General features: G+C 39.8%; 1 protein-coding gene across 4 annotated transcripts in view; it reads left to right on the forward strand.

Moving 5' to 3' along the window:
- LOC115225893 ((Lyso)-N-acylphosphatidylethanolamine lipase-like) overlaps positions 1-24,467 on the forward strand; it is a 33,787-nt gene extending 9,320 nt beyond the window's left edge. For 2 of the 4 annotated variants that reach the window (XM_036514758.1, XM_029796894.2), the window contains exons 2-7: positions 12,161-12,295; positions 16,408-16,493; positions 18,676-19,200; positions 20,517-20,628; positions 21,979-22,165; positions 24,345-24,467. In XM_036514758.1, the coding sequence (XP_036370651.1) occupies positions 16,457-16,493; positions 18,676-19,200; positions 20,517-20,628; positions 21,979-22,165; positions 24,345-24,458 (975 nt within the window). In that variant the 5' untranslated portion in view covers positions 12,161-12,295; positions 16,408-16,456 and the 3' untranslated portion in view covers positions 24,459-24,467. The remainder of the gene's footprint in view (positions 1-12,160; positions 12,296-16,407; positions 16,494-18,675; positions 19,201-20,516; positions 20,629-21,978; positions 22,166-24,344) is intronic. The other 2 variants (XM_029796895.2, XM_036514757.1) reach the window with 1 other exon arrangement.
- The last annotated feature ends 737 nt before the right edge of the window (positions 24,468-25,204 follow it).

Genomic DNA, 25,204 nt, shown 5'->3' on the forward strand with positions numbered 1-25,204 from the left:
GCATCAACGGGAATTGAGGTTTATTTTCCCCCAATGTGAAGTCGAAATGGACGTGCACGAAATGACGTAAGTTGAGGTTAGGGTTAGGCTTGTCTATGAAGTGGTTTGACAAAATGTGTGTGTGTGTGTGTGCTGGTTTCAATCATTGGATTGCAGCCATGCTGGGACACTTGTTGGACGGCTTTAGTCGAACGAATTCACCCTAGTACTTACTTAGTAGTAAAGCCTGGTACTTATTCTACCGGTTCCTTTTGCCCAACTGCTTCGTTATGGGACATAAACAAACCATTACCGGTTGTCAAACTGTAGCGGGGGGGAGGGGAGACAAAGATACACATACATTCACACATGCATGTGTGTGTGTGTGTGTGTGTGTGTGTTCATGCAAATATATCGTTATTTAACATCTGCTTTCCTTGCTGGCGTGGGTTGGACGGTTTGACAGGGGTTGGCAAGGCTGGAGGGCTGCACTCGACTCCAGTCGTCTGTTTTAGCCTGGTTTCTACGGTTGGGTGCCCGTAATAATGCCGACCACTTTACAGAGTGTACTCAGTGCTTTTTATGCACAACAAACCATTGGAAAAGGTTAAAAAATAGGACAAAGAACAACAATAAGTTAAGAAAGACAGCAATGAAATTTGTGTTTGTTTTATTTTGCCCAGTCAGTCCTGATTGAGCAGATTCGTAATTATAGATATTCCAGCCTTTTCACTATAATTATACGTATTTCTGTCACTTAGGCCTGTCTAAATATGCCCTTCTTGCGTGTTTATTTGTTTTTAATAGGAGACAGTTTGATTTGCAGGAGATTTGATTGCGTTTTGGAGTGAACTTGTATTAACAGTGAAACTCCAGGCATGACCTCTACACCTGAAACAACAAATGACAACTACGCTTACAGAGTCATCTGATGCTCTTGCTTTCCCGGCGGGGCGTTTGTGAAGTTTGCCAGCTGGATTTTAGGGTTGCAAGCAGAAGCATTATTATTTTGCTTGCTGGAACATTAAAGCTGGCTGTCAGATGTGGCCAGCATTCGTGAGGGACAGGGTGAACTTGTTGGTCAAAGCTGGCTCAACCCATCCCAGGTGAATTCAACCACAAGTGGAAATGTTTCTAGCAGATTGAGTGTCCCCATAGAGGCTCTGCTTGCCTGGGGTTTTTTAATGAGTAGGGCAGGTGATAGGTCGGCAAAGTGATCAGTATTGCACCCCGGGGCTCTGTGTGGCCGACCCAGGGGGTCAATAAACACTAAATATTCCAATTATATCAATATGACTGAATTTTTAATGTTCTTTATCAATTTAAGTATTTTCCTAAAATGTCTTTAAATATTTCATATTAAAAAGCAGGAATGATACAAAAAAATGGAAAAATTATTGTGTTGAGTCAAAAGTTTTGCAATATTTCAGTAACTCTATTTCATCTGCCATTACGTTCTGAGTTCAAATTCCACCGAGGTCGACTTTGCTTTTCATCCTTTCAGGGTCGATTAAATAAGTACCAGTTACGCACTGGGGTCGATGTAATTGACTTAATCCGTATGTCTGTCCTTGTTTGCCCCTCTGTGTTTAGCCCCTTGTGGGTAGTAAAGAAATAGGTATTTCATCTGCCGTTACGTTCTGAGTTCAAATTCCACCGAGGTCGACTTTCCCTTTCATCCTTTTGGGGTTGATTAAATAAGTAGCAGTTAAGCACTGGGGTCGATGTAATCGACTTAATCCGTTTGTCTGTCCTTGTTTGTCCTCTCTATGTTTAGCCCCTTGTAGGTAGTAAAGAAATAGGTATTTCATCTGCTGCTACGTTCTGAGTTCAATTTCTGGTGAGGTCGACTTTGCCTTTCATCCTTTCGGGGTCGATTAAATAAGTATCAGTTTCGCACTGGGGGTCGATGTAATCGACTTAATCCGTTTGTCTGTCCTTGTTTGCCCCCTCTGTGTTTAGCCCTTTGGGGTCAGAAGAGTGAGTACCTGTTGAGTCCTGGGGGTCAGTGTAATCAAGTACCCCCCACCCCCACCACATTTCAGCAATTAGGATTACTAGGATAACTGCTACTATTACTACTACTATTGGTTGAAGAAACCTGGAAAATGTTGTCCTAGATAGACTGTGTCTGAAAATACAATCTGGATGGTCGTGGGTGGAACGTCTTTACGCAGAGTTCTGCTGGATCAGGACAGCTTAGGCTAAATTACTGCTGCTGCTACTGTTGAATGGAACCGGTGAAAAATATTGTCCTAGATATATATTTATGATTGAAAAGCAGCTGGGATGGTCACGCTTGGATTGTCTTTGAGCAGAGTACTGCTGGTTCAGGATACCTGGGAGCAAACATTTGTCACTACTACTACTACTACTACTACTACTACTACTACTGCTGCTACTGCTGCTGCTGCTACTACTACTACTAAGACAAAAACAAATGAGAAATCGGATGACGCATTGAACAAGATGTAATCCCAGATAGACTTGTCTGACTAGAAATAGTGACACAGAAAGGAACTGATAAGGCTTGTTTGACAAAGAAACTCTGCGTGTGTGTGTGTGTCTGTGTGTCTGTGTCTGTGTGTGCGTGTGTGTGTGTGTGTGTGTCTGTGTGTGTGTGTATGTGTGTGTCTGTGTGTGTGTGTGTGTGTGGTGTCTGTGTGTGTGTGTGTGTCTGTGTCTGTGTGTGTGTGTCTGTGTGTGTGTGTGTGTGTGTGTGTGTGTAAAAGCAGTCTGTTTACAGGAGGTCATTTATTGTGTACAGATAAAAATATTTCTGGGATTTGTCCCATTTTTCGTCTTGGCAGGGGTGGGGTGAGGGTTGGGGTATGGTGGGGTGGGTGGGGGGTGGAGGGTGTTTTTATTGATACATCGAGATGTCTGGTTTGATGTACTCCAAATAGGAGGACGTAGAACTTAGGAACAACAGAAAGCTCTTACTAGAAAGCGTATGTTTATTTTATTGCATTGCCCACAGGGGAGGGGCTAAACACAGAGGGGACAAACAAGGACAGACAAATGGATTAAGTTGATTATATCGACCCCAGTGCGTAACTGGTACTTATTTAATTGACTACGAAAGGATGAAAGGCTAAGTCGACCTCAGTGGAATTTGAACTCAGAACATAATGGCAAACGAAATACCTATTTCTTTACTACCCACAAGGGGCTAAACACAGAGAGGACAAACAAGGACAGACAAAGGGATTAAGGTGATTATATCAACCCCAATGCGTTACTGGTACTAAATTTATCGACCCCGAAAAGAAGAAAGGCAAAGTCGACCTCAGTGAAATTTGAACTCAGAACATAACGGCAGACGAAATACCTATTTCTTTACTACCCACAAGGGGCAAACACAGAGAGGACAAACAAGGACAGACAAACGGATTAAGTCAATTACATCGACCCCAGTGAGAAACTGATACTTATTTAATCGACCCCGAAAGGATGAAAGGCAAAGTCGACCTCGGCAGAATTTGAACTCAGAACGTAGCAGCAGGCGAGATACCTATTTCTTTACTATCTACAAGGGGCAAACACAGAGAGGACAAACAAGGACAGACAAATGGATTAAGTTGATTATATTGACCTCAGTGCGTAACTGGTACTTATTTAATCGACCCCGAAAGGATGAAAGGCAAAGTCGACCTCGGCGGAATTTGAACTCAAAACGTAATGGCGAGGCTCACCAATGGAGAAGTTCTTAAGCAGATCAGGCCGAAAATGTCACTAGAAGCTAGGATCACCAAGCATAGATTGGCATATTTTGGTCATATTATGCGGAGAAAATCCCTGGAGAAGGACATCATGCTCGGAATGGTCAGTGGCAAGAGAGGAAGAGGCCGACCAAGAACCCGGTGGCTTGACACCATCAAGAGTGATACCGGAATGGAAACAGCCAATCTGAAAGAAGCAGCCCAGGACAGAACTGGCTGGAGGACACTGACCATGGAGTAACCGAGAGTCGACTTCCACTGAGCGGATAGACAGTCCGTGGATTGCCAGCACGACCACCACCACCAATCTGTTTGCGGCAAATAAGTGCACAGTTATCTGTGGAATGGTTAAATTAATTTAAACACAGACACACAAACATACACGCACACACACACACACACACACACACACACGCACACACACACACACACACACACACACACACAACACACACACACACACATATATATATATATATATATATATATATATATATATATATATATACGACGGGCTTCTTTCAGTTTCCGTCTACCAAATTCATTCACAAGGCTTTGGTCAGCCCAAAGCTATAGTAGAATACACTTGCCCAAGGTGCCACGCAGTGGGACTGAACCCGGAACCATGTGATTTTGAAGTAAGCTACTTACCACACAGCCACTACACATATATACAACGGGCTTCTTTCAGTTTCCGTCTAGGCCGGAAGCTATAGTAGAAAACACTTGCTCAAGGTGCCATGCAGTGGGACTGAACCCGGAACCATGTGGTTGGTAAGCAAGTTACTTACCACACAGCTACTCCTGCACCTATGACATGAAAAACTTGAAATATTATCAATTTTATTTAATGTTTTCAGTGGTCAACGTACAAAGAAACAAACCTTGCTTCTTATCTCTGTCCTTATAAAAAGTAAAGTTTTGTTTGTTTATTTGTTTGCAGGTTAACTCCTGGAAACACGAAATAAAATTGATAACATTTCAGGTTTTTTGTGTCGTTTAAATTAATTTATCGAAATTGAACCAATTCTATGACTCGCACCCGGCGGTTGCCAGGACCGCTGGACTGATTCCTGTGCAGGTGGCAAGTGAAGAAACACCATTTCGACCCTGTGCTTGAGGAGATCCATTGAGTCAAGTACACCGACATCAAAATCAATGGAAACTACAGTTGTGATCCCTTAGCCGGTGTCATGTAAAAAGCACCATCTGAACGTGGCCGATGCCAGCGCCGCCTAGACTGGCTTCCGTGCCGGTGGTACATAAAAAGCGCTATCCGAATCGTGGCTGATGCCAGTGCCGCCTCGACTGGCTTCTGTGCTGGTGGCACGTAAAATGCACCAATCCGATCATGGCCGTTGCCAGCCTCGTCTGGCACCTGTGCAGGTGGCACGTAAAAAGCACCCACTACACTCACGGAGTGGTTGGCGTTAGGAAGGGCATCCAGCTGTAGAAATACTGCCAGATCAGACTGGCTTCCCAGACCCCGGTCAAACCGTCCAACCTGTGCTAGGATGGAAAACAGACGTTAAACGATGATGATGATGATCCCACAGATCTCTCTCTGACCGCTTAGTCGAAGTCGACTCTCGGTCACTCGTTGGATCAGTGTCCTTCTTACACTTTTGATCCATAGAGTATATTGGCCAAGATACTGGGGTAGGTGGCCAGGTCTTTCCCCAGGCCAGCGCTAGCATACTTATCATATGCCGTTGCCACCCCCAGCACCACGGTGAGGAGAATGGTTGGGCTTTGGCACAGATAACTGTGCACTTATCTTCTGGAAAAGGATTGGTGGGGGACGGCTCCTATTTCTAGCAATCTACATACTGTTTATGTATGCATGCATGCATGCATACATACATACTTACATATAGCTTCAGCAAAATTTAGATTCAGATGAATATGGTACTTAAGTTAAAGGCACCAGAATTTGGTATGGTATTATCCATATAAATCAAATGGGGTGATTATAATCAAAATAAGCAACAAGGATATCCAAGGTAGTGTGGTACAATCGTTTCATACTACTTCATTTTATTAAACAATATTTACATTGTTTAATGAAGTAGCATGAAACGATTGTACCACACTACCTTGGATATCCTTGTTGCTTATTTTGATATATATATATATAATGGACTTCTTTCAGCTTCCGTCTGCCAAATCCTTGGCAGAAGACTCTTGGCCAAGACACCCTCACAGTGGAACTGAACCCAAAACCTCATGGTCTGAAGCAAGCTTCTTAACCACTCAACCAGTCTGCACCTATAGTATATGAAAAGATCAATAGACAACTGTTGTTTCTGAGTTGTATAAGTGATGGCCATGGCTGGAAGCTGTTCAGTTCCATGCCAAAAAGATTTGGTTTTAACCCACAACAGTGAAGACAAGCACTGGCTCGAGTTGAACCTTGCTATTGGTGACCTCTGTCTAATCCCTATTCACACAGTTTGATGTGCGTTTTTATTATAATTCACCTTTGTTGCATGTAGCCAGATCACACGTCCCTTCTCCGCCCTTCTATTTGTTTTGTTTGTTTTGAGGTGAATTTTTTTTTGGTTTTGTTGTGTTTTTGGGGTTTTTTTAATTAATAATTTTTTTTTTACATGTGCACTGATGGACTGATGTTTAGGCACAGCATCAACCCTCTCAGCTTCAACAATCTCTCTCCCCCTTCTCTCTCTCTCTTTCTCTATCACTCTCATACACAGACTCACACACACACACAGATATATAGATATGTAGATAGATAGATCGATAAGTTTCTTTATTGGCCACACAGGGCTGCACATAGATGGGACAAATTACAAGGTAGAGCTTTTCTTTTGGGGGATGAAAAAAACAAAAAACAAAAGAAACAAAAAAAAAGTGGCGTAGGTTTTCGATCAAAAGGGATCGTAAAAGGGAAAAAAGAAAAAAAAAGGAAACGAAACAAGAAAAGAAAAAGGAAAAGAGAAGAAAAAAGAGGAAAAAAAAGAACGATCAATAGGGATCGTGTATCACAGTGTCATGATGTACGGTGTAAAGGGGGAAGCAGATAAGGTTTGTCCGTGGGAAGAAAAGCCTACGAAAAAGACCATGGTAACCTCGGTCAATATTGTTATATGTTACCATAGATAGGTAGGTAGGTAATCAGTTTACCTATTTACCTGTGTATCTATAGACAGGTAGGTAGATAGATACATAGATATAGGCATACATAGATATGTTAATAGATAGATAGATAGACATACAGACAGACATACTGATTGAGAGAGATAGATAGTTAGATAGATAGTCAGACGGATAGATGGATGGATGGATGGATGGATGATAGATAGATAGATAGGTAGAAAGATAGAGACCCACATGTTCCTACATGTGAGTATATAAACTAACTCAGAGCAGAAAATAAGGTGACAAGAGATGATACTGAGAGTGCAGTGCAAAAACAAAAAACAAAAAGTATATCTGTGGAGGGTGAGTGGAAGTGCAAAAGGGTGGGGGATCTGTATGACATGAAAGAAGGTCCCACCCATGGGTTAAATCAGGGGTTCTCAATCATTTTTTTTTTGTTTATGGACCCTTTCAAATACTATTCTATTCTGGTGGACCCTACCTGCTAGACATCCAATATTTAAAAATTAATATAAACTAGCAGTATCGCCCGGCGTTGCTCGGGTTTGTAAGGGAAATAACTATATAAGCATTTTTAGAGAGTTACTTCCCTTATATAATAGCAAAAAAAAATGCATTAAAGATGGAAAAAAATTAAGGTAATTTTTTTTAAATCATAGACTCATCGTAGACATTTTTAGAGAGTTACTTCCCTTATATAATAGCAAAAAAATGCATTAAAAATGGAAAAAAATAATGGTAAATTTTTTTTAAAATCGTACTCATCGTAGACATCTTTAGAGAGTTACTTCCCTTATATAATAGCAAAAAAATGCATTAAAAATGGAAAAAATAAGGGTAAATTATTTTTTAAATCGTAGATTCATCGTAGACATTTTTAGAGAGTTACTTCCCTTATATAATAGCAAAAAAAATGCATTAAAAATGGAAAAAAATAATGGTAAATTTTTTTTTAAATCATAGACTCATCGTAAACGCACACTAATACCCAGAAGGGCTCGATATGAATCACGACTATAAGATACCCGCTTTTGGTTAAACTGCACCGCAAAATGTGGGAGTAGTTAGGAATCTAAATCGTAGGAGACAGACACCACACAACCTGACTTTTATATATATAAATTAGAGAAAAAAACCACTATTATGCAATTCAAACAATGATAGACATAAACCAAATCATAAATAAGAAATAAAAAATATTTTATAAAGCATATAACTAGATCAATATGTTTATTGATAGGAAAAATATAGATTCTTAATTACTATATTTGTTGATTATAATTTAGATACTTATTTTTATGTATTTATTATTTTATAATTATTATAAGCGAACTAAAATCTAAAAATATTAAGAGTGATTGTTTTGTAAAATAGTTTGGTAATTAAATATTAGTGTATAACTAGGTTAAAGATATTAACCTAAGTTTATTAATGTTTTTAATTAGGCTAAATTATATCTTCACAGATAAATACATTTTTCTATCTATTTACTCTATTATTTTACCTTAAATATTTAACGTAATAAATGTTTTGTAGGAAGATGATCCTAATGTTTTAAATTCAAATTTAGTTAATGGAGTTTCTTCTATAAGAAAAATCGTTATTTTGTTTATTTATTTTTTAATAAATATTGTTTAACTCTATTTGCTTATTTATTTAACTATTATTGTTAACCTGAAGAGTGACTATAATTTTATAGTGAATTGATTTTTAAATTTAAATTTAACTGTAATTCAAATTTAATTATAGCCATGAAACATACGTAGTTTCTTTTACTTATTTATATATTGATTATTCATTTTTATACTTTTTGTGATCTAGTTATATGTTTTATAAAAATATATTTTATTTTTTATTTATGATTTGGTCTATGTTTATCATTGTTGAATTGCATAATAGTGTTTTTTTTCTCTAATTTATATTATATATATACATATATATACATATATATATATATATATATATATATATATTATATATATATATATATATATATATATATATATATATATACATATACACACACACACACACACACACACACACCACACACACACACCACACACACACACACACACATATATAGCAAAAGAGGGAGAGGTGTTTCCACGCAGGTAAGAAATATAGGAAAATGTGTTGTTGAAAATGCACTTAAATTTCAAAAGCTTGTAAATGTTTAAAATACATTTATTTACATATATACCAAACTAGTTTCAACAATATTTTTTTGTTTATCAATGGTAAAAGTGTAAAATTAGAAAAACATCGTTATAAGTTTCAATGTTGACAAATCAAAATGTTTGAATGTTGATAGATTATCATGTTCAAAACAGAAGGTGTAAGTTTGAAATTAAAACTGTATATTAATTTGTTAGAATGTACAAGGTTCATTAATTTTAGTGGTGGTCGACAAGTCAAACTGAAAAAAAAACAAGTGTGAGAATTAAAATAGTAATTAAAATAGGCGCAGGAGTGGCTGTGTGGTAAGTAGCTTGCTTACCAACCACATGGTTCCGGGTTCAATCCCACTGCGTGGCATCTTGGGCAAGTGTCTTCTACTATAGCCTCGGGCCGACCAAAGCCTTGTGAGTGGATTTGGTAGACGGAAACTGGAAGAAGCCCGTCATATATATGTATATATATATATATGTATGTTTGTGTGTCTGTGTTTGTCCCGCTAGTATTGCTTGACAACCGATGGTGGTGTGTTTACGTCACCGTAACTTAGCGGTTCAGCAAAAGAGACTGATAGAAGGAGTACTAGGCTTACAAAGAATAAGTCCTGGGGTCGATTTACTCGACTAGAAGGCGGTGCTCCAGCATGGCCGCAGTCAACTGACTGAAACAAGTAAAAGAGTAAAATAGTAAAAGAAGGAAATTTGGTTTACAGTTTCTCAGATCTTCTTTAAAGAGTCACTTTCACTTGGAATGGTATGTTTAGGGAAAGATGTATTTATAATTTTTTTTCTGCAAGCGGATCTGATTTTCATTCGTTAAAAAATCGATGATGTTTTCCTTCTGTGGTCAGACTCGTCGTTCTGCATGGTTGGTTTCCGCTTATAGGTCGTTCCGGTTGGTTGATTCTCATAAAGGGTATTTTCCTTGTATTCGCTGAAGTTCGGTTTTGATTGGTTTAAAATTATAGTCACTCTTCAGGTTAACAATAATAGTTAAATAAATAAGCAAATAGAGTTAAACAATTATGTGACATCAGCAACTGGTGTTTGTGGAATTTCATTGAACTGGAGGTGTGTTTGTGTGGTGATTTGGAGCTTTGGTTTCAAAACCAGGTGGAAGATTGTTACTAAAATTTTATTGTTTTTTTGTGTTGAAATTGGGTGTTTTTTCTCTTCTTTATATTGCTTTTTCTTCTTTCTAAAGGATATTTAGCTGTGGTTTATATTTTTTAATCAGTATTTTTTCCTTATTTAAACGGAATTGAGCTGAAGTGTTTCCTGTGCATTGATAGAGAGGGAAGATTTGGTATTTAGGGTTTTTGTCTACGGGGCATTGGTCTAGGTACTGGCTAATGGGAATTTTCCTAGTGGTGGGGTCCCAGATTTGTTGCCTGTGCACCATAAGTCTGTCCCTCAAAGTTAAGCTTGTTTGACCAATGTAGTCTCCATCACAACCTCCACATTTAAGAACATAGATTAAGTTCTTCGAAGCACAGTTGAAGTCATGTTTTATGATAAAAGTTAGGCCTGACTTAAATTTGTATGTTGAGCCCTCTAAGAGAAAGGTGCAAGTTCCACAGTTAGGGTGGTTACATTTTTTGACTTGTGGGGTTGTATTTTTGGTGGGTAATTTGTCTACAGGGCATTGGTCTAGGTGCTGGCTAATGGGAATTTTCCTAGTGGTGGGGTCCCGGATTTGTTGCCTGTGCACCGTAAGTCTATCCCTCAAAGTTAAGCTTGTTTGACCAATGTAGTCGCCACCACAACCTCCACATTTAAGAACATAGATTAAGTTCTTCGAAGCACAGTTGAAGTCAGGTTTTATGGTAAAAGTTAGGCCTGACTTAAATTTGTATGTTGAGCCCTCTAAGAGAAAGGTACAAGTTCCGCAGTTAGGGCAGTTGCATTTTTTGACTTGTGGGGTTGTTATTTTGGTGGCTAATTTGGCACTGGTGAGTAATTTTTTTAGAGATTGTGGTTGACTCTTGCTTTTAATAATCCTATGTGTTCCTAGTGCCTTTTTCATTCGTGGGTCCTTCTTAAGGATGGGTATGTTTTGGTGGATGATGATGTATACTTCCTGGTTTCTTGGGTTCTGTGTTGATATGTAAGACAGAGTTTTATGTGTGTCATGGTGTTTACTTGGTTTCCGTAACTCTTGGATGTCTATCATTTTTGCACATTCTATTCCATTTTTGATAATTAGACTGACCAGGTATTTTCTATCTAGTAATGAGGTTTTAAGTTCTTGAACTCACATTTCTTGGGTTTCGGGATTTGATGCAATCGTGCAAATTCTTCTCACTAAGATATTGTTTCGAGCCTGTTGGTTTGAAGAAGATGACGGTTTCAATCTCAGTATCTCTCTTTGTTATTAAGATGGCCAAGAAGGGTTTAGTAAATAAAATGTATTTTAAACATTCACGAGATTTTGAAATTTAAGTGCATTCTCAACAACACATTTTCCTATGTATATATATAGATATATATATATATATACATACATACATATATACATATATATATTATATATATATAATATATATATATATATATACATACATACATATATATAAACATACATATATATATATATGTATATATACATATATAATATATATATATATATTTATAATATATGTATGTATATATTCATAATATATATGCATTTATATTATATATATATATATATATATAATATATATATATATATGTATATTATATATGTATGTATATGTATATATATATATATGTATATATATGTATATGTATATATATATGTACATGTATATATATATATGTATATATATGAATATATATATATATATATGTATATATATATGTATGTATATGAATATATATTATATATATATATATATATATTATATTATATATATATATATATATGTATATATATATGTGTATATACATATATATATGTATATATATATGTGTATATCATATATATATATATATGTATATATATATATGTACACGTATGCCATATACATACCTAACTCCCACGACACACACACATACACATGCAAACGCACCCAAGTAAAAAAAAAAAAGAGCAAAAAACAAACAATACAAATAAATGCAAAAACAAATACTATACTATCCAAAAAGAAAAAAATGCCAAGATCACTGACTATTTTCCAGAAATGTCCAAGCCGTGTCTGTTGGCCGGAGCAAGCCTCCCGGGAGCCTCAACGTTCATTCATTGTCCAGCCTCGTCATTAACTATTTGACCGTCCTCCTAACATCCTACTGGAATTCCTTTATTGGTTGGCTCAGGTTTGTTCAACATTCTATACCCATATCAATATATCTCTATACATTCTTCATGCATTTTTATACCCTTTTCCTCGGTCCCCCTTGGCATGAAACACCTGCTTGCCCCCACTTTTGCATCCCCCTATTACATTGTGTTACTCTCCGTCTTATCTACTAATCAGTTTTCGTTTCGTTAATTTTAAACCAATCCTTCTTCCCCCGAATTAACAACGCTCCCTCTGGAATTAATTCCCGCCATGACCATGTTTTGTTTGTTTTTTTTATCTTTTACTTGTTTCAGTCGCTAGACCGACCGTGGCCATGCTGGGGCACTGCCTTGAATAATTTTTAGTCAAATGAATCATTCCTCGGTCCCCTTGGCATGAAACGCCTGCTTGCCCCCACTTTTGCATCCCCCTATTACATTGTATTACTCCCCGTGTTATCTACTAATCAGTTTTCGTTTCTTTAATTTTAATCCAATCCTTCTTCCCCCAAATTAACAACGCTCCCTCTGGAATTAATTTCCGCTATGACTACGTTCTTCCTTTACATCTTTTGTTTGTTTTTTTTATCTTTTACTTGTTTCTGTCATTAGACCGACAGTGGCCATGCTGGGGCACTGCCTTGAATAATTTTTAGTCAAATGAATCAACTCCAGAATGTTTTTTTTCTTTTTTTTTCTTTCAAGCTTTGTACTTATTCTATTGGTCTCTTTTTGCTGAACTGCTAAGTTACGGGGGATAGAAACACACCAAAACCAGTTGTCAAACAGTGACAGGGGGACAAACACAGACACACACACACACACACAAAATTCGTTTTTACATGATGAGTCTGTGGGGAGGGTCAGAGTGCATGACCCTTGTACATTCGCCAAGACTGGTGGAGGTTATGGACATTAAGGTTCTGTTTAATCCTTCAACATTCAGATTAATCTCTCAAATGTAATCCTTATTTATTCAAATTGTTTTCAAGTAATCATGGATCATCTCATAGCTTAGAGAGTCCTCTTCTGCCTCCTTTCTTTCAGTATCTCCTGTCCTGTGTCTTTTGCTTTTCTCTCTCTCTCTCTCTCACTCACTCACTCACTCACTCTCTCTCCTCTCTCTCTCCTCTCTTTCTCTCTCCCTCTCTCTCTCTCTCTCACTCTCTCTCTCTCACTCTCTCTCTCACTCTCACTCCCTCTCTCTCTCCTCTCTCTCCCCTCTCTCTCTCTCCTCTCTCTCTCACTCTCTCTCACACTCTCTCTCTCTCTCACTCCCCCCTCTCTCTCTCTCTCTCTCTCTCTCTCTCTCTCTCTCTCTCTTCTCTCTCTCTCTCTCTCTCTCTCTCTCCCCCACTCTTCCATCATTGCATCTCATTTCAGTCTGGCTGGAACCTTGCACCAGCCACAGACTCCTTCTGTATCCCTCAGCATGTTGTCCCCTAGGAACTTCCCAGCATCCTCTAAGCTACGTGTCCTCCTCATTATCAATTACATCAATTAGTATTTCTCTAAATTTCTGATGCTTTGCTGGGTTTCGAACCCCTTACCATTTACATTACTCTGCCAAATGTAAAATCCTCATTTATTCAAATTGCTTTCAATTAATCCTGGATTATCTCGTAGCTTGGGCATTTATTTCTACAATGACATTATAGGGTAGACTATTAGATGTTGTTATACATCACTGGTCACAATACACCTTGTATAGTTTTAGCCTTTGAATGATGCCACCCCCCCTCTCCCCACTGGATAGGCAAGAATGTCTACATTCTCTCTGATCGGAAGAGGTTAGTCTATCACAATGTGACCTGTTTACGGCTGAGTGGACTGGAGCAACAGGAAGAACACAACATGCTGCTCGGTCCAGGAATTGAACCCAAAACACACCAACACCAGTTGTCAAGAAGCAATGGGGGTACAAACACAAACACACACACATGTATGTATTTTTTTTATTATTTGTTTCAGTCATTTTGACTGCAGCCATGCTGGAGCACCACCTTTAATCGAGCAACTCGACCCCGGGACTTATTCTTTTGTAAGCCCAGTACTTATTCTATCGGTCTCTTTTGCCGAACCGCTAAGTGACGGGGACATAAACACACCAGCATCGGTTGTCAAGCAATGCTAGGGGGACAAACACAGACACACAAACACACACACATATATATATATATATACATATATACGACAGGCTTCTTTCAGTTTCCATCTACCAAATCCACTCACAAGGCATTGGTCAGCCCATGCCTATAGCAGAAGACACTTGCCCAAGATGCCACGCAGTGGGACTGAACCCAGGACCATGTAGTTGGGAAGCAAGCTTCTTACCACACAGCCACGCTGGTGATGTTGCTGTGTAATTTATTATCTGAAATATAGAATAGTTTTCTCACGTTCTGAGTTCAAATTCTGCCGCAGTTGACTTTGCCTTTCATCCTTTTGGGGGATCGATAAATTAAGTACCAGTTGCGTACTGAGGTTGATTTAATTGACCCCCCCCCACCCACCACCTCGCCAAAAATTTTGGTGTTTATGCCTAGAATAGAAAACAATATAGAATAGTTTTCTGTGTTTCGAAAATGATTTCTCTCTTATCTCCTCCACAACATTTTGGAAATTAGCCAAGTGGCAACCCTGGGAATGATTCCCTCAGGGTCAACTGAAGGTGTTTAGGTGTTACTCTGAGATTCCCAACTCAGCTAGTAACAGAAAAAGCCACACACACACAAACGCACACACAGGCACACACACGCATAAATGCACACATAAATGCACACACACACACAAATGCACACACACACACTCACACACACACACACACAAACACACAAATGCACTCATACAGATGCATACACAGACACACACACACACATAAATGCACACAAATGCACACACACACAAATGCACACACACACACACAAATGCACACACACACAAATGCACACACACACAAATGCACACACACACACACAAATGCACACACACACACAAATGCACACACACACACACAAATGCACACACACACAAATGCACACACACACAAATGCACACACACACAAATGCACACACACACACACAAATGCACACACACACAAATGCACACACACAAATGCACACACACACACAAATGCACACACACACAAATGCACACACACACCAAATGCACACACACACACAAATGCACACACACACACACAAATGCACACACACACAAATGCACACACACACAAATGCACACACACACACACAAATGCACACACACACAAATGCACACACACACAAATGCACACACACACACACAAATGCACACACACACCAAATGCACACCACACACACAAATGCACACACACACACAAATGCACACACACACACACAAATGCACACACACACACAAATGCACACACACACAAATGCACAACACACACACAAATGCACACACACACACACAAATGCACACACACACAAATGCACACACACACAAATGCACACACACACACAAATGCACACACACACAAATGCAACACACACACACAACAAATGCACACACACACACACAAATGCACACACACACACACAAATGCACACACACACAATGCACACCACACACACAAATGCACACACACCACAAATGCACACACACACACAATTGCACACACACACACACAAATGCACACCACACACACACAAATGCACACACACACACACAAATGCACACACACACAAATGCACACACACACACACAATGCAACACACACAAATGCACACACACACAAATGCACACACACACACAAATGCCACACACACACAAATGCACACACACACAAATGCACAACACACACAAATGCACACACCACACACACAAATGCACACACACACAAATGCACACACACACAAATGCACACACACACACAAATGCACACCACACACACACACACACACATACATATATCCACACATGCACAAAGCTACCTTTTTCCTCCCTCCAGCTTACTCTCTTTATTTCTTTTAACCTTTTCTCTTCCTCTTTGTTTCACCCTCTCCCCTATCTCTCTCCCTCTCTCTCTCTCTCTCTCTCTCTCTCTCTCTTTTGTTTATCTTCTTTCTTTCTTTCACTCTGATTTCCTTCGTCTTCTCTTTCCAGCGAGCGTTGCGAACAGAATACTTGGTTTAACTGGAGGCCAACATCGAAGATGCAGCTGTCAGGAATTGAACACAAGATCTTCCAATGTAAGTGGAAAATGGTTTTAAGGTGCACTGACATAAACACGCAGCCCTTCCTGCTTGCACACATGCACAACTCCTTGCATGCAGATGCAAGGGGGTAAGGCTGAAAAGTTCCTGGCTTTTTTGTAAAAGAAAATATAGAAAGATCAGTTAATTATGATTTTATTTAACACTAGGTGTATCGCCCGGCGTTGCTTGGGTTTGTTTCGACCCTTTAGAATTGGAATTTTTGAAAAGTAAAAGTTTTGCATTATGTAGCTTGTTATATTCTCTTTAAGTGAACATTTTTCTCGTTGAAATACACCAAAAAATGACGACACAGTAGTCAAAAAGTCGTAAAAAATAGGGATTTTCATAGAAAAAAAAGCACCTTTTTGATGTAAATAATTTTTGGTGTTAACATGGTCCGATTTGAATTTTTTCTTCTACGGAAGGAAGAGCAAGCCTTCTTCTATCATACTCTCAATTTTGGTCAACTTGCGCGGCAGGGTCTCGGAGGAGATAGTGTTAGTTGAAGGCTACCGAACCTGCCATACACAGACAACTTCAGCTTTATAGAGAGATATTCCCCTCTCAGATTCCCACACTTATTGCAGGGGTCCTTCAGCTTTTCTAAGCCCTGTAAAAGAATTAAGAAGGTTGAGCCTCCAACCAGGCCCTTTGCAAAACCCTTAAAGCCAGGATCTTTGCGGCACCTCCTTATACACACCTGCACACAAGTATGACTGCTTGATTGCATATGCACGTGCAGATTTGCCTACATGCACATGTGTACTACTGCTGCATGCACACACAGATACAAGTGCTTTCTTGCCCACACACACAGATTTTCCTACATGAAAAAACACAAACCTTCCTACATGCATTCATGCACGACTGCCTGCATGAATATGCACTTACCAGCATGCACACATGTGTAAATACCTACATGAAAACACTCTACAGTTTGCATGCACCCATGCATACGCAATTCTGCAGACATGCATCCATATGCAACAACCTACATGCATACACAGAGATATACCTACATACATGTACAAATTCCTACATGTACACAGCAACTTGCATGTATGTGCATATGTTTGACTTGCATGCATATGTACATGTGAAATTGCTTGCCTACATGCACACACACACACACCCAACTGCCTACATGAATACACAGGCTTGCCTACATGCACACATGGATACCTACATTCAAACACACAACAGTTTGCATGCTCCTGTTTGCAAACAACTGCACACACACAATTCTGCCTGCATGCATCCATGTGCAACTATCCATATGCACATTCACAGAAATTAGCTAAACATGCACAACTGCCTGCAAGTACCTATGCATAATGCCTCCATGCACACATAAACATACAATTGACCACATGTGCACACCATTGCTTGCATGCATGCACATGCAGACTTGCCTTTATGCACAACTGATTGCTTTGTATATATATTATATATATATATATATATATATGTGGGTTGTTGTGTATATATTATATATACATATATATTATATATAATATAATAAATGAGGGAATATTATTCCAAACTTACAGGGAAAAAATTCAATTTAGAAATACTAAATCAAATTTCACAAAAAATAATACATATTACTCTTTACTCTTTACTCTTTAATTGTTTCAGTCATTTGACTGCGGCCATGCTGGAGAGCACCGCCTTTAGTCGAGCAACTCGACCCGGGACTTTTTTATAAACCCAGTAGTACTTATTCTATCGGTCTCTTTTGCCGAACCGCTAAGTTACGGGGACGTAAACACACCAGCACCGGTTGTCAAGCAATGCTAGGGGAACAAACACAGATACACAAACACATACACACACACACATATATATATATATATACATACATATGTACGATGGGCTTCTTTCAGTTTCCATCTACCAAATCCACTCACAAGGCTTTGGTCGGCCCGAGGCTATAGCAGAAGACACTTGCCCAAGGTGCCACACAGTGGGACTGAACCCGGAACCATGTGGTTGGTAAGCAACCTACTTACCACACAGCCACTCCTGTGCCTATATATATAAATTAGAAAAAAAATGTTGCACATTACTTAATCATCGTTATATTTTTTATCTTATATTTTACACCTGTGATTCAACTAACAGGTAAGTCTATCATTCTCTCTATTGTTATATTTTCTCCCTCTTCTCTGCCCAGGTATCAAGACCAAGATGGAATCCCTGTTCGTGCCAATCAGGAACAACGAATGCCAAATCCGAACCATTGTGTTGAATCGGCACCTGGAGAAAATGCCGTTGGTCATGGTTCATGGAATGGGCGGCGGAGTCGGCATGTGGGTGCTCAACCTCGACTCTCTTGCAGAACAACGACCCGTATACGCGTTCGATGTGCTCGGCTTCGGCCGGAGTTCGCGGCCACGCTTCAGCAGCGACTCGACGGAGGCAGAGAGTCAGTTCGTCGACTCCATCGAAGAGTGGCGCGAGAAGATGCACCTCAACCGCTTCATCCTGCTCGGACACAGCCTCGGATCCTTCATAGCCACCTCCTATGCCATCCGCCACCCGGAACGCGTGCACCACCTCATCGCTGTCGAGCCCTGGGGGTTTCCAGAGAAGCCAAGCAATGCTTCGACGCAACACCTCTCCTACTGGGCACGAGCCATCATTACTATGGCACGTCCATTCAACCCTTTTGCCGCGGTCAGAGCCGCAGGACCCTGGGGTCAGTCACACTTCTTTCTCCTTTCTTTCTCTCCTTCCACTCTCCCTCTCTCTCTCCCTTTTTCTCTTCCTCTCTGTTTCTCTCTCTCTCCCTCCACTCTCTCCCCCACTCCCTTTCTCTCTCTCTGTCTTCCCATCTCTTTCCCCTTTTTTGCCCTACTTTCTCTCTCTCTCTCCCTTCTTTCTCTTCCTCTCGCCCTCACCCCTCTCTCTCTTTCTCACCACCTCTCACTCCTCACACCACCTCTCTCACCTTCTCTCTGGTCTCTCCCTTCTTTATCTCTCTCTACCTGTCTCACCCCTCTCCACCTCTTTCTCACCCTCCCTGTGGTCTCTCTCCACCTTGTATTAAGCATCTCTGGATTTCATCTGTTGACTATATATATATATATATATCTGTGTATGTTTGTGTGTGTGTGTGGCATGTAAAAAAGCACCCACTACACTCTCAGAGTGGTTGGTGTTAGAAAGAGCATCCAGCTGTAGAAACTTTGCCAGATCAGATTGGAGCCTGGTGCAGCCATCTGGTTCGCCAGTCCTCAGTCAAACTGTCCAACCCATGCCAGCATGGAAAGCGGACGTTAAACGATGATGATGATGTATTAGCTCTAAATGTCAAAGACTTTTCCATTCTTCCTGAGCGTCAAACTAATACACCTGCTTGTCGTTCCCTTACCTATCTTTGTCTCTTGTTTTCTGTAAATAGAACTATATATATATATATATATATATATATATATATATTATATTATATATATATATTACATACACATACATATAATCTATCTATCTATATATCATCATCATCATCCTCATCATCATCATCATTATTATTTAGCGTCCGCTTTCCATACTAGCATGGGTTGGACGGTTTGACCGGGGTCCGGGAAGCCAGGAGGCTGCACCAGGCTCCGGTCTGATCTAGCAGTGTTTCTACAGCTGGATGCCCTTCCTAACACCAACCACTCCATGAGTGTAGTGGGTGCTTTTTACGTGCCACCAGCACAGGTACCAGGCGAGGCTGGCAACGGCCACGATCGGATAGTGCTTTTTACGTGCCACCGGCACGGAGGCCAGGCGAGGCTGGCAACGGCCACGATCAGATGGTGCTTTTTACATGCTACCGGCACGGAGGCCAGTCGGGGCAGCGCTGGCAACAGCCACGTTCGGTTGGTTCTCTTATGTGCCACCGGCACTGGTATCACAGCTACAATTTCCATTGATGCTGATCGATTTTGATTTTGATTATATATGTATATATATATATATATCTGTCTTTGTATAATTCTGACCCTCCCAATTTCATTCCTTCCGTAGGTCCTGGTCTGGTGAAGAAGTTTCGCTCCGATCTCCAACACCGTTTTTCCAAACTCTTTGAAGACGACACAATTCTCAACTACCTCTACCACTGCAATGCCCAGACACCCAGGTAAGATCAGGACCTTAAAACTAGCCAGCTTAATGAGGGATCTTCTTTCTCCTCATTGCTAAATTTGCTAGAAATAGCAGCAAAATCCCCCCTCTTCCCCCAAATATCAGCCTAAAGTCTTAAAAACACATAGGATACACATTGACACATTGCATAACATACTCTTTGAATTCTAGGCAGGAAGGTCATGTCTGGAACTACTTCAATCATGAGTTTTCTGAATCATTGTTCATTTGATAGTAACTAATAACAATAATGATTATTAAAAGGAGCCCCTATATGGTCAATCAGACTGCTAGAAAGAGTAACTGAATGCCCTTAAATCCCAAGTGATTGTTAAATTCCCTTCAATTATGATCTAAAGCAGGGGTTCTCATCCATTTTTATCTATGGACCCCTTTGATTACTAAGGGTTGTTTGCTGTTGTTTTGTTGTTGTTGAAGCTAAGGGTTGTTCTCAGCAAACAACCCTTAACTTCACACAAAATAAAAAATGCTGAAACAGGTCAGTTCATCTCAAATTCTTTGTAAACTCCTAAATATATCTCCTTCTGTGTGTATATATATACTACCAAACATGATTTTTATTGAACTCTTTGTTTAATATTTTCTCAGATATTTCCTTGTAAACTGTTTTTAACATTTTCTTATTATTATCAAAGAGTATATATATGTATTTTAATACTTTTGTGACAACCAGTGCTTAATACAACAAAGCATTACATTACACTTTTGACAATCCTTTTCTAAAAAAGTGAAACCGGTCAAGTGAACAAACATCTTTAAAATTGCATTTTCAAACCTTCTTTCATATATATTTCTACCCGTGCAGTACCTTACAACTTCACTTTGTTTTTCATATATATATATATATATATATATATACACACACACAGACACACATATACACACATACATACATGTGGAGGCGCAATGGCCCAGTGGTTAGGGCAGCGGACTCGCGGTCGTAGGATCGCAGTTTCGATTCCCAGACCGGGTGTTGTGAGTGTTTATTGAGCGAAAACACCTAAAGCTCCACGGGGCTCCGGCAGGGGGTGGTGGCGAACCTTGCTCTACTCTTTCGCCGCAACTTTCTCTCACTCTTTCTTCTGTTGGCCTGCTCACTTAGCCAGCGGGGTGGCGTCATTTGAAGGCTAAAAACAATGCGAAGCGCATTGTGACCAGCAATGTGTAGCAACATCTGATAGCCTGGTCGGTCACGGTGATCACGGTGATATATATATATACATACATACACGCATTTGTGGAGTGCAGATATTCCCCAACAGCTATTTGCCTAAATCAAGAAATAAAAGAATTTTTGTTTTTCCTTTCTTCTCCTCCTCCTCAGTGGTGAATCGGCATTTAGAACAATGACAATTCCATTTGGATGGGCAAAGAACCCAATGATTCTTCGGATGACAGACCTAAACAAATCCATACCTATGACACTAATCTATGGTTCCAGATCTTGGATAACCTCCCACACTGGTCAAGAAGTGAAATTCCTCCGCCCCGACAGCTACGTTGATGTCCAGGTCAGTAAAAACGATTGCAGTAGAGAAAGCGTCTTGTTGTGGTTGTTGTTTAACCCCCCAGCTCTAATTAAAGGCATTCCAGCCATGCCCCTCACACCTTTCATTTAGGATCTTTGTCTTGCAACTTACTTGGTGACCTCAATAGTGACGGTGCCATGTAAAAGGGTCCCAGTCCACTCTGTAAAGTGGTAGGTATGAAGGCACGTATCCAGCTGTGAACTCTATACCAGAACAGGCAGTGGAGCTTGGTACAGTCCCTTGGCTTGACAGCTCATGCCAAACTGTCCAACCCATGCCAGCATGGAAGATGCACATTAAATGATGATGATGATATATTGAGACCTATTGGGTCAAGTACATCAACATCAAAATAAATATCAAATGGAAATTGTAGTTGTGATACCTGTGCCGGTGGCATGTAAAAAGCACCATCCGAACGTGGCTGATGCCAGCGCCGCCTTAACTGGCTTCCGTGCTGGTGGCACGGAAAAAGCAGATGCATCACAACCGTATGTACATGACATGGTGATTTCATATCAAGATAAACAGCTCATGACCTTGCAGGTGGGGCCCAGTTAGAATTTTCTTCTGGTCGAGTAACCCACGCCACTCAAAAGATCCCTGAATAAATGTTGTTTAAGGACGTTGAACGAAACACCCATGTTTCCAGAGGTGAATTATTCAAACCCCAAAGAATCCCTCTCAACACATGGCTATGATGCTCCCCCACTACTTCTGATCGTGATCAGAGATGCACATATCGTCAGCCACTAAGGGACATGCTCAACTGGTTAAGGTCAAACAACTGACAAGCAAATCTGTGGTATTGAGCAGAATATTTGCTGTAGCCCATCTTTTATACCAAGACAAAACAATGTACATGATAACACTTCCAATCAGTGAAGATCAGAAGCCATGAGAGCCACTGCCTGGTACTGCATCAGGGCATTTTATTTTTATTATTATTATTATTATTACTTTTTTTTTCTTCTTTCAAATTTGCTTCCATCTCTTGTCGAGTGTCTTCCCGACTCCTAGGGCAAAGAAACTCATTATTATTATTATCATTTTTATTATTATTGTTATTATTATTATTATTATCATCATCATTATTATTATTATTATTATTATTATTATTATTATTATTATTATTATTATTATCATTATTATTATTATTATTGTTGTTGTTGTTATTATTAAGGTAGTGAGCTGGCAGAGCCATTAGCATGCTGGACGAAATGCTTAGTAACATTTCGTCTGTCCCTACGTTTTGAGTTCAAATTCCACCAAGGTCGACTTTACCTTTCATCCTTTCAGGGACGATAAATTAAGTACCAGTGAAACACTGGGGTCAATGTAATCAATTCATTCCTCCCCCAAAATTTCAGGCCTTGTGCCTTTAATAGAAAGGATTATTATTATTATTATTTTGTGTATTTTTGTATGTATATGTGTGTAGGATATATTAAAAATGTATTTTTTCTTTTTCTTTTTTTTACTTTCACTATATACCATCACTATACACATACTACCTCCACCACTACCACAACAACCACCACCATCACAAACACCACAACAACAACCACCACAACAACAACCACCACCACAACAACTACCACAACAACAACTACCACCACCACAATGACCACCACAACAACAACTACCACCACCACAACAACCACCACAACAACAACTACCACCACCACAACCACCACCACAACAACAACTACCACCACCACAACAACAACCACTACCACTGCCTCCAATGCAACTAAAACTACCACCTCTACTACTACCTCTACTACTACCACCAATACCACCACCACCACAACCACCACCACAACATTCACCACAACAACTACCACCACCACAACAACCACTACCACTGCCTCCAATGCAACTAAAACTACTACCTCTACTACTGCCACCAACACCACCACCACAACTACCACCACCACCACAACAACAACCACCACGACAACAACCACCACCACAACCACCACCACCACCACTACTACTGCCTCCAATGCAACTAAAACTACCACCTCTACTACTACCACCAACACCACCACCACAACAACCACCACCACCACAACAACAACAACCACTACCATCTCTACTACTACCACAACTACCACCACTACCACTAACACCACCACCACTACTACTACCATAACAGATAATCCAAGGTGCTGGACATCATGTGTATGCTGACCGCTCTGATGACTTCAACGAATTAATAACTGAGGTTTGTAGCTTTGCTGACCAAGATGAAGGACAGGACTCGGAATAACAACAAAAACCCCCAAAAAACAAACCCCTCTGGACATTTGAGAGGGGACAGCAATAATAAGACACTGGACAATATACCAAGACGACCCCCTGCATCGAAGACCCGCGCAGAATCGGCCGATATTAACCTTTGAATGTGTTTCTCTGATGATGATGATGGCTCTTGGCTCGAATCATCCGAATATTTGTCTCCTTGTCCCCTTGTCTCCCCTGTGACATAAAACTCTAAACCAAATTCGTGGACCTCAAACAACATCAGCAATAGAAGGCCTCCCTGGTGAACCCCTTCCGCGTCAGGAATCGCAGTCTGTCTCTTAACAAGACATTAAATATTGTCCTGGGACTTTGTGTGTGTGTGTGTCTGTGTGTGCGTGTGGTGGGGCCTAGTTTTTTGTGTGGTCCCTTTTCAGTTTCCGTCAATCAACTCTTTATCAATATACAGTCTACTGCTGCTTTTGTCTTTCGTTTTCATCAATCATATGTCTACTGAATGCCTTTTATCACTCTTCATCATTCATCAGTCTGTGTACATTTGTCTACTTCATTACCTCCTTTGTCCTTTTTTTCATCAATCATATGTCTACTGAATGCATTTTATCACTCTTCATCATTCATCAGTCTGTGTACATTTGTCTACTTCATTATTTCTTTTGTCTTTTGTTTTATCAATCATATGTCTACTGAATGCATTTTATCACTCTTCATCATTCATTAGTCTGTGTACATTTGTCTACTTCATTATCTCTT

The sequence above is a fragment of the Octopus sinensis genome, linkage group LG28 (assembly GCF_006345805.1).
Source record: "Octopus sinensis linkage group LG28, ASM634580v1, whole genome shotgun sequence".
Classification (NCBI taxonomy): Eukaryota; Metazoa; Mollusca; class Cephalopoda; order Octopoda; family Octopodidae; genus Octopus; species Octopus sinensis.